General features: G+C 41.3%; 1 protein-coding gene across 1 annotated transcript; it reads left to right on the top strand.

The window, feature by feature from the left end:
* The first annotated feature begins 5,523 nt into the window (after nucleotides 1-5,523).
* On the top strand, nucleotides 5,524-7,460 carry LOC142865880 (electron transfer flavoprotein beta subunit lysine methyltransferase). Its single transcript, XM_075999362.1, has one exon. The coding sequence runs from the start codon at nucleotides 5,821-5,823 to the stop codon at nucleotides 6,601-6,603; it is 783 nt and encodes a 260-aa protein (XP_075855477.1). The 5' UTR covers nucleotides 5,524-5,820; the 3' UTR covers nucleotides 6,604-7,460.
* Nucleotides 7,461-11,144: the final 3,684 nt, after the last annotated feature.

Raw genomic sequence — 11,144 nt, 5'->3', positions numbered from 1 at the left:
GGACCATTCCAGCCCCTCGTGACAGCTTTTCCTGGAAGCAGAGAACAGAACTTTGACCCCTGCTAATGACATTGGTGGTGCCCGAGGGCAGGCTTACCCAACTGAGCTCTGTCCAGAATCTCTCCTAGACAAGCCCTCACTGAGGGGGAGAAAAGGACACAACTGGAAGTCCGAGGAACCCACCAACCACCTGAGGCACTAGAGTGCCTCTCTACAGGAACAAGAGCTGATAACAGGACACAAAAACAAAAGTGTAGCCTCTTCCTCCAAGCAAGCGCCACCTACTGACAGGGAGGATATCCTGCACACCCTTTTCACCTGACCTACTGACTCATCATACAGGGAGTGGTCAAATCTCACCGACAGATACCACCTACCGGCTCAGAAACTAAACAAAGCATGTGAATATCCAAACGAAAACCTAAAGGAAAGAAACAACAACTGATCAAAAGGGAAGAAATCAGCGAAGGGACTCCAGAAATATGAAGAACCAAATGGAAAACACACCCCCAAAGAGGAGCACCAGACCCCTAGAAACAGACACCAACAATAATCAGGCAACCAAAATGACAGAAGAGGAATTCCGAATGTGGATCATAAGAAAATTCAACGACTTGCAAGAACAACTCAATAACCAACACAAAGAAACCACAAAAAGCCTCCAGGACGTGGAAAAAAAGTTCACTAAAGAAATTGACACAATGAAGAAAAGTTTAACCGAACTCGTGGAAATGAAGAATCAATTCACAGGCCGGGCGCTGTGGCTCACGCCTGTAATCCTAGCTCTTGGGAGGCCGAGGCGGGCGGATTGCTCAAGGTCAGGAGTTCAAAACCAGCCTGAGCAAGAGCGAGACCCCGTCTCTACTATAAACAGAAAGAAATTAATTGGCCAACTGATATATATTTAAAAAAAAAAATTAGCTGGGCATGGTGGCGCATGCCTGTAGTCCCAGCTACTCGGGAGGCTGAGGCAGAAGGATCACTCAAGCCCAGGAGTTTGAGGTTGCTGTGAGCTAGGCTGACGCCACGGCACTCACTCTAGCCTGGACAACAAAGTGAGACTCTGTCTCAAAAAAAAAAAAAAAAAAAAAAAAGAATCAATTCACAGAACTACAAAATACAGTGGAAAGCCTCAAAAACAGGGTGGATCAAACAGAAGAAAGAATCTCAGAGATTGAAGATAACACGATCCAATTAAATAAAACAGTCACAGAGATAGAGCAGAGAAACAAGAGAAAAGAGCAAAGCCTACAAGAGATGTGGGATTATGTGAAGTAACCTAATGTGAGGGCCATAGGGTTACCAGAAGGGGAAGAAGACAACACTCAAGGGTTGGACAGCCTATTTGAAGATATAATAGAGGAAAATTTCCCAGGCCTTGCTAAAAATCTCGATATACAAGTTCAAGAAGCTCAGAAGACCCCTGGGAATTTCATGCAAACAGGAAGAAGTCATGACATGCAGTCATAAGACTGACCAAAATATAACTAAGAAGGCCCTTCTAAGAGCTGTAAGACGAAAGAAGCAAGGAACATACAAAGGAAAGCCAATTTGAATAACACCAGACTTCTCTACTGAGACTTTACAAGCAAGGAGAGACTGGAGCCCCATTCTCACTCTTCTGAAACAAAACAATGCCCAGCCTAGAATCTTATTCCCTGCAAAACTAAGCTTCGTATATGAAGGAGAAATGAAGAAATTCTCAGATAAGCAAAGTATCAGAGAATTCACCAAGATAAGACCAGCCCTACAAGAAGTACTCAAAACAGTATTACACACGGAACACCATAATAAAAACTCATGAATATAAAAATAACCAAAACCCAAAGATTAAAGGCCAGCTATTACAATGGCTGAAGAGAGAAATCAAAGCAATAACATCCAACCCAACAGAATGAACAATAATCTACCTTACCTATCAGTTCTCTCAATAAATGAGAATGGCTTAAACTCTCCACTCAAGAGACATAGGCTGGCTGAATCGATAAGAAAATACAGGCCAAGTATATGTTGTCTTCAGGAAACACATCTAACCTGCAAGGATGCATATAGACTAAAAGTAAAAGGGTGGAGATCAGTATTCCAGGCAAGTGGAAGCCAAAAGAAGGCTGGTGTGGCAGTTCTAATTTCAGCCGATTTAGTTTTTAAACCAACAAAAGTAGTGAAAGACAAAGAGGGTCATTATATAATGGTAAAAGGCAAAGTTCAACAAGAAGAGATAACAATTTAAATATATATGCACCCAACTTAAGTGCACCCAGATTCATAAAGCTAAGCTTACTAGCTCTAAGCAAATTGATTAATAGCAACTCCATAATCACCGAAGATTTCAACACCCCACTGATGGCACAAGACAGATCCTCCAAACAGAAAATTAATAAAGAAATAATGGACTTAAACAAACTCTAGAACAATTGGGTCTGACATTTACACGACATTCTACCCAATATATATGTATATGAATATACATTCTGCCCAACATATAATGTATATGAATATACATTCTTCTCATCAGCTCACGGGACATCCTCTAAGATTGACCATATCCTAGGACACAAAGTAAACCTCAAGAAATTTAAAAAAATTGAAATCATACCATGTACCTTCTCAGATCACAGTGGAATAAAAGTAGAAATCAACCCTAACAGAAATTCACATTTCTACACAAAAACATGGAAATTAAGCAACCTCCTACTAAATGATTACTTCATGAATGAAGAAATTAAGATGGAAATAAAAAAATTCTATGAACAAAATGACAATGGAGAGACAAGTTATCAAATCCTCTAGGACACAGCTAAAGCAGTTCTGAGAGGAAAGTTTTTCTCCATAAATGCCTATAACCAAAAGTCAAAAAGATCACAAATAGACAATCTAACGAAACGACTCAAAGAGATGGAAGAAGAACAGACCAACCCCAAACCCAGCAGAAGAAGTGAAATCAACAAGATCAAATCAGAACTAAATGAAATTGAAAACAGGGAAGCTATTCAGGAGATTAATAAAACAAAAAGTTGGTTCTTTGAAAAAATAAACAAAATTGACACGCCATTGGGTAAGCTAATGAAAAGCTGAAAAGAGAAATCTCTAATAAGCTCCATCAGGAACAAAAAAGGAGATATCACAACTGATCCCAAAGAACTACAATATATAATTTATGAATACTACAAAAATCTTTATGCACACAAACTGAAAAATGTGGAGGAAATGGACAAATTTCTAGAAACACACAGCCTCCCTAGGCTCAACCAGGAAGAAATAGATATCCTGTACAGACCAATCGCAAGATCTGAAATAGAAACAGCGATTAAAAATCTCCCTATAAAGAAAAGTCCCAGTCCAGATGGTTTCACGCTCGAATTTTACCACACTTACAAAGAAGAACTAGTACCTATCTTGCAGAAACTATTCCACAACATCGAGAAGAACGGAAACCTCCCTGACACCTTTTATGAAGTGAATATTACTCTGATACCAAAACCAGGAAAGGATGCAACAAAAAAAGAAAACTACAGACCAATATCCCTAATGAACATAGATGCAAAAATTTTCAACAAAATCTTAGCTAACCGAATCCAGACGCTTATCAAAAAAATAATCCATCACGACCAAGTGGGTTTCATCCCAGGTATGCAGGTATGATTCAACATACGTAAATCTATAAATGCAATTCACTACATAAACAGAAGTAAAAACAAAGACCACATGATTCTTTCAATAGATGCAGAAAAAGCTTTTGACAAAATTCAACACCCCTTCATGATATGAACACTTAATAAAATAGGCATACAAGGAACATACCTAAAAATGATACAAGCCATATATGACAGACCCATAACCAACATCATACTGAATGGGGAAAAATTGAAAGCATTCCCACTTAGAACTGGAACCAGACAAGGCTGCCCACTATCTCCACTTCTATTCAACATAGTGCTGGAAGTCCTGGCTACAGCAATCAGACAGGAAAATGGAATCAAAGGTATCCAAATAGGGGCAGAAGAGATCAAACTTTTACTGTTTGCTGATGATATGATATTATATTTAGAAAACCCCAAAGATTCAACCAGGAAACTCCTGGAACTGATCAATGAATTTAGTAAAGTCTCAGGATACAAAATCAATACACAGAAATCAGAGGCATTCGTATACGCCAACAACAATCAAATCGAGAACCAAATCAAAGACTCAATACCCTTCACAATAGCAACAAAGAAATTAAAGTACCTAGGAATATACTTAACGAAGGAGGTAAAAGACCTCTACAGGGAGAACTATTAAACACTGAGGAAGGAAATAGCAGAGGATGTAAACAGATGGAAATCCATACCATGCTCGTGGATCGGCAGACTCAACATCATTAAAATGTCTATACTACCCAAACTGATCTACAGATTCAATGCAATACCTATTAAAATCCCATCAGCATTCTTCACAGATATAGAGAAAATAATTTTATGCTTCGTATGGAACCCAAGAAGACCCCGAATATCAAAAGAAATTCTAGGCAACAAAATCAAAATGGGAGATATTAATATGCCAGATATCAAACTATACTACAAAGCTGTAGTAATTAAATCAATTGGTATTGGCACAAAAATAGGAATATTGGCCAGTGGAACAGATATGTGAATCCTAATATAAAACCATCCTCATATAGCCATCTAATCTCTGAAAAAGCAGACAAAAACATATGCTGGGGAAAAGAATCCCTTTTCAATAAATGGTGCTGGGAAAACTGGATAGCCACCTGTAGAAGGCTAAAGCAGGACCCACACCTTTCACCTCTCACAAAAAATCAACTCACGCTGGATAACAGACTTAAACCTAAGGTATGAAACTCTTAGAATTCTAGAGGAAAATGTTGGAAACACTCTCTTAGACATCGGCCTAGGCAAAGAGTTTATGAAGAAGTCCCCAAAGGCAATCACATCAGCAAAAAAATAAATAAATGGGACATGATCAAACTAAAAGGCTTCTGCACAGCCAAAGAAACAGTCATGAAAGTAAACAGACAACCTACAGAATAGGAGAAAAGTTTTGCATCCTAGGCATCTGCTAAGGGGCTGATAACTAGAATATTCTTAGAACTCATGAAAATCACCAAGAAAAAATCAAATAACCCTATTAAAAAGTGGGCAGAGGACTTGAACAGGAACTTTTCTAAAGAAGACAGAAGAATGGCCAACAAACATATGAAAAAATGCTCAACATCTCCAATCATCAGGGAATTGCAAATCAAAACCACAATCAGATATCACTTAACTCCAGTGATAATGGCCTTTATCAAAAAGTCTCCAAACAATAAATGCTGGCGTGGATGCGGAGAGAGAGGAACACTCCTACACTGCTGGTGGGACTGCAAACTAGTTCAACCTCTGTGGAAAGCAATATGGAGATACCTTAAAGCGATACAAGTGAATCTACCATTTGGTCTAGCAATCCCATTACTGGGCATCTACCCAAAAGATCCAATGACACTCTACAAAAAAGACACCTGGGCGGGAACTCGCGTCTAGGGAAGCGAGACCGCCTCGCGGGGCCGGGAAGAATGTGCGGAACGACTCGCAGGGACGAGTGACAGACGCGGCCTGTGCTCTACTGTCGAGCGCGGTGTTAGCAAAGCCAGGCTCGTATCATTCAAGGGATAGCCCAAAGCTGCGTGATGACAGAATTAGTCCAATGATGCATTGCTCCAGTGGAGGAGATCCAGAAATTCCAGTTGAGATCAAGTTGAAAGACACCCCTTGTTCTTTCCCCATGAGGAGCAGCCCTTATCAACAGCAACACTGACAGAACCTGCGTTTAGGGTAAGGCCTGATGGCTTTGAGTCTAGGTTGGAAAGCTCGCAGGAGCTGCTGTGGTCTCCTTCTGCAGGCTGTGAGACGTCCTCCTTTGTTTCCCTGGGCCAACTGTTCCTGGAGAGGAGCTGGAAGCTTTTTGGATCCTGAGATGAGAGCTTTCCTGGAGGAGAACACTGAAGTCACCGGCAGTGGCAGCCTCACCCCCGAAATCCAATTGCGGCTCTTGACCCCCAGGTGCAAGTTGTGGTGGGAAAGAGCTGACCTGTGGCCCCACAGTGATCCTTACTGGGCAATCTACTGGCCAGGAGGCCAAGCCCTGTCTAGGTATCTTCTGGATCATCCTGATGTTGTCAGAGGGAAATCTGTATTAGATCTGGGGAGTGGATGTGGAGCTACAGCCATTGCTGCTAAGATGAGTGGAGCATCAAGGATCTTGGCCAATGACATAGATCCTATTGCAGGAATGGCTATTACACTAAATTGTGAATTGAACCGACTGAATCCTTTGCCCATTTTAACCAAAAACATTTTGGATTTGAAACAAGATAAGTGGGACCTTGTTGTTCTTGGAGATATGTTTTATGATGAAAGTCTTGCAGATAGTCTTCATCAGTGGCTGAAGAATTGCGTCTGGACCTACAGAACTCGAGTACTGATTGGGGACCCTGGGAGGCCCCAGTTCAGCGGACACAGCATTCAGCATCAGCTGCACAAAGTGGTAGAATATTCACTTCCAGAGCCTACCAGGCAGGAAAACAATGGACTGACGACAAGCACAGTGTGGGATTTTCAGCCTTGAGTTGTCAAAGTACTTCCAAGTGTGAATATAGTTATGTTTGGATTTAACCCTAAAAGTTTTCTTCACAGGAGATATTCTCTAGTTTAAATAATGCAATTCCTGGCCTCGAGCGGCGGCACACGCCTGTAATCCTAGCACTCTGGGAGGCCGAGGCGGACGGATTGCTCGGAGTTCGAAATCAGCCTGAGCAAGAGCAAGACCCTGTCTCTACTATAAACAGAAAGAAATTAATTGGCCAACTAATATATATAGAAAAAATTAGCTGGGCATGGTGGCGCATGCCTGTAGTCCCAGCTATTCGGGAGGCTGAGGCAGCAGGATCACCTGAGCCCAGGAGATTGAGGTTGCTGTGAGCTAGGCTGACTCCACGGCACTCACTCTAGGCTGGGCAACAAAGTGAGACTCTGTCTCAAACAAACAAACAAAAAAAAGAATGCAATTCCTGTTAAATGGCAAATCTAGTTTCCAAATATGAAGGTTTAAAGTTGTATCAGCCTTTGTTACTCTGCATCTTTGTTAGTTCTGCATTTCTGTGCTTGCTCATTATACAATTCTCTGTCTGCAATTTTTTCCCTAGTTTTACTGTTATAGAAATATTATGATGGAAGGCAATACTCAGTGGTGGTAACATGTGATTTAAGTAGTGGAAATGAATTAGAAATTCTAGCTGGGCCAGGCGCGGTGGCTCATGCCTGTAATTCTAGCACTCTGGGAGGCCGAGGCAGGCGGATTGCTCGAGGTCAGGAGTTCAAAACCAGCCTGAGTGAGACCCCGTCTCTACTAAAATAGAAAGAAATTAATTGGCCAACTAATATATATAGAAAAAATTAGCCAGGCATGGTGGCGCATGCCTGTAGTCCCGGCTACTCGGGAGGCTGAGGATCGCTTGAGCCCGGGAGTTTGGGGTTGCTGTGAGCTAGGCTGACGCCACGGCACTCACTCTAGCCTAAACAACAAAGCGAGACTCTGTCTCAAAAAAAAAAAAAAAAAGAAAAGAAATTCTAGCTGAATTTGTTTCTATAGTTGAGGATAACTGTGATGAATCTTTGAATTAAACAAACAAAATACAAAATGTAGAAGGATTTTTTTTTTTTTTGAGATGGAGTCTCTCTATGATGCCCAGGCTGGAGTACAGTGGCTATTCATAGGTGTGATCATAGCTCGCGGCGGTCTCAAACTCCCGGGCTCAAGTGATCCTCCTGCCTCAGCCTCTCCAGTGGCTGGGCCTCTAGGCTTGTGCCACTGCACCTGGCTTAGGAGAATATTGTATATTTAAAAAGTTATTTGTAAAGATCAAATATACAGTTAGTATCATAACAGAGTACATAGGCTTTTGAGTCAGGCAACTCTGTCACGTTCTAGCCAGAATTTTGGGCTAGTTAAGCTCTTGAAACTTTAATTTTCTCATCTAGAAAATAGTAACAAAACTCAATAAACCTTACCTCAAAGGGTTATTGAACTAAATGAAAGTATAAGGTGTCTAATATAGTATGCAGTACATAGTAGGGCCTCAATTAATAATCATGGAGAAAAATAAAGATTTTAGAATTTCCTACATATTCTGTGCTGTGACACCTTGTGATTCCTCTTTATGGTTTACTAAGGTTAGCTAGAAACTGGTTATGCCACCATTACATGTCCCCGGGTTGTCAGGATGTTATCAATAAAAATACTATTACATAAGTGAAAAATAATGTGAAGAAGAATATGTATATTATGCCACTATTTTTATAAAAATGTATATATTTACCCATACATGTATATATATATTAATAAAATACATACTTGCTTACTGTAAAAAAAAAAAAAAAAAAGACACCTGCACTCGAATGTTTATAGCAGCACAATTCATAATTGCAAAGCTGTGGAAACAGCCCAAGTGCCCATCAATCCAAGAATGGATTAATAAAATGTGGTATATGTATACCATGGAGTACTATTCAGCTCTACGAAACAACGGTGATATAGCATATCTTATAGTTTCCTGGTTAGAGCTGGAACCCATACTACTAAGTGAAGTATGCCAAGAATGGAAAAACAAGCACCACATATACTCACCAGCAAACTGGTATTAACAGAGCATCACCTAAGTGGACACATAGGTACTACAGTAATAGGGTATTGGGCAGGTGGGAGGGGGGAGGGGGGCGGGTATATACATACATAATGAGTGAGACGTGCACCATCTGGGGGATGGTCATGCTGGAAACTCAGACTTGTGGGGGGAGGGAGGAAAGGGCATTTATTGAAACCTTAAAATCTGTACCCCCATAATATGCCGAAATAAAAAAAAAGAAAAAAAGAAAGAAAGCCTTCCCCTGCAATGGAACAATGTCTACTGGGAAAACAAAAAAGATTTAAAACACAAAGAAAAAAAGAAATTAAAGATTAAAAAAAAAAGCCTTCCCCACTAGCTTGGTCAGAAGGGGCTTCAGCTGACATAGACTCTCCTACCATGGTCAGGGAGGGCTTTCCATAGGAGGTATGTGGACTAGGTGTTGGAGAATGTTTAGCAGTTCATCATCAAAAAGAAATGGATTATACGGGGCGTGGTGGCTCACGCCTGTAATCCTAGCACTCTGGGAGCCCCAGGCAGAACCATCGCTCGGGGTCAGGAGTTCGAAAGCAGCCTGAGTAAGAGCAAGACCCAGTCTCTACTAAAAATACAAAGAAATTAGTTGGCCAACTAAAAATATACACTAAAAATTAGCTGGGCATGGTGGCGCATGCCTGTAGTCCCAGCTACTCAGGAGTCTGAGGCAGGAGGATTGCTTGAGCCCAGGAGTTTGAGGTTGCTGTGAGCTAGGCTGACGCCATGGCACTCACTCTAGCCTGGGCAACAAAGCGAGACTCTGTCTCAAAAAAAAAAAAAAGGATGCTTTTATTGACACATTATATTAGACGGAGAAAACAACACGTGGCCATATCAATTTAAAACTTATTTTAATTTATGCCTATTATTATATCAGTTGGGGTGGTGGTTGTGGGGGCTTATGGAGATTATGGTGATGTTTAGGCCCACACTCCCAGGCGAGACAGCACCACTCCAATTGCATCCCCAGTAGTATCACCGAGGAGGTACTGACATTTCCCCCTCTCCTCCAGTGGCATCTCCCAAACTCACTCAGGGCCTGTCTCTTTCCTTTCTTATTAGTTTTGGCTCCTGTTTCTCCCACTCCATATCCCTACTGGCCCCTCAACTTCTCTAGAAGTTGAGCTCCAGAGCCTAATTGCAAAGACCCCTATCCACCAGAAAGTCCACCCAAAGAAGGGCGGCCTATTTCTTCCCAGTACAGCTCCACTGTTCTGTGCCGTGAGGCGAGAAGCCACTTCTTCCACTGAACGGCACGAACAACCTTCCGAGATGGCGGTCCCCAGGAAGTGCTACATGGGAGCGGCCATATTCAAGCCCAGGAAAGCAGCTGATGGTAACCGTAACTGCACCCTAGATGGTGGAACACAGCTTCGCAGGTGATTTTGAGCATGCGTATCAGAAACCCCCACCTGACCCACCCAGCCCCCGCGGTGTTAGAGGTCAGTGCTCCAAGTGGAAAGGGTTTTCAAAAGGTGATGGTTCAGCGCCTGAGGGCGTTGAGGTGAATTCTAGGAGGTTAGCAATGGGGTTACTCTATGCTGAGTAATAGGGAAGGGGAGGTGGGTCGGTGGATTCAGGGATGGGGTCTTTACGATGGATGCTCAGCTAATTAGTAGTAAGCCTTTCTTTTTGTAATATAGGCATTAAGGCCATAGATTTCCAGCCCCACAAGATTTTGCTTTATCATATTCTCATTATTGTTCATTTCCAAGCATTTTAAAAAATCATTTATGATTTTTTTTCATTTCACACGTGTCATTTTGAAGTGTGTTTCTATTTGCAATAAACAGGTTCATCCTTCTGTTACTGAATTTCCAACCAGATTTCTCAGTGGTCAGATAATGTAATTTGTGTCCTGAACATTTCTTGAAATGAGTGGAGTCTTGCCTTACGGCCTAGACCTTTGTGAATTCCCATAAATGTTCTATTGTTTGCTTTCAAAGAATATGTGTTTTCGAGTTGTTAAGTGTGTTGTTCAAAACTTCTATGCCCTCTCTGATTTTTTTCACCTATTGCTGTATTGAGGGTAGTGTGGTGGTCATATGGGCATTTCTTTTTGCTTGTGTCAACTTTTGCTGTATTTGAGCTTTATTATTAGGTACAGATGTGTGTATTTTTAATACATATTGCCAAGTGGCTCTCAAAATGTTATATATACCAGATATATATACACACATGTACATTTATGTATATAAAATATTAATATTTCCACCAGCAATGTATTGTGAACTACAAATCTTAAGCTCCCCCCTCACTTGACTGAATGGACTCCCTCTTGGACAAGGGGATACCCTAAAGCTGAGTTGCTGGCCATGAGAAGAGAGGTCAGACATGATTCATCATGGTGTCTCCCTTTTTTGGAGATATCCTTTGTAGCTCATTAAAAGGCCTAAGGCTATGCAAGATAAAGCTTAAACCACACCTGCAGGTCCTCAATTTATATAAC

This window comes from Microcebus murinus, chromosome X (assembly GCF_040939455.1).
Source record: "Microcebus murinus isolate Inina chromosome X, M.murinus_Inina_mat1.0, whole genome shotgun sequence".
NCBI lineage: Eukaryota > Metazoa > Chordata > Mammalia > Primates > Cheirogaleidae > Microcebus > Microcebus murinus.
Note: the sequence above shows the minus strand (reverse complement) of the source record. Positions and strands in the feature narration are given on the sequence as shown.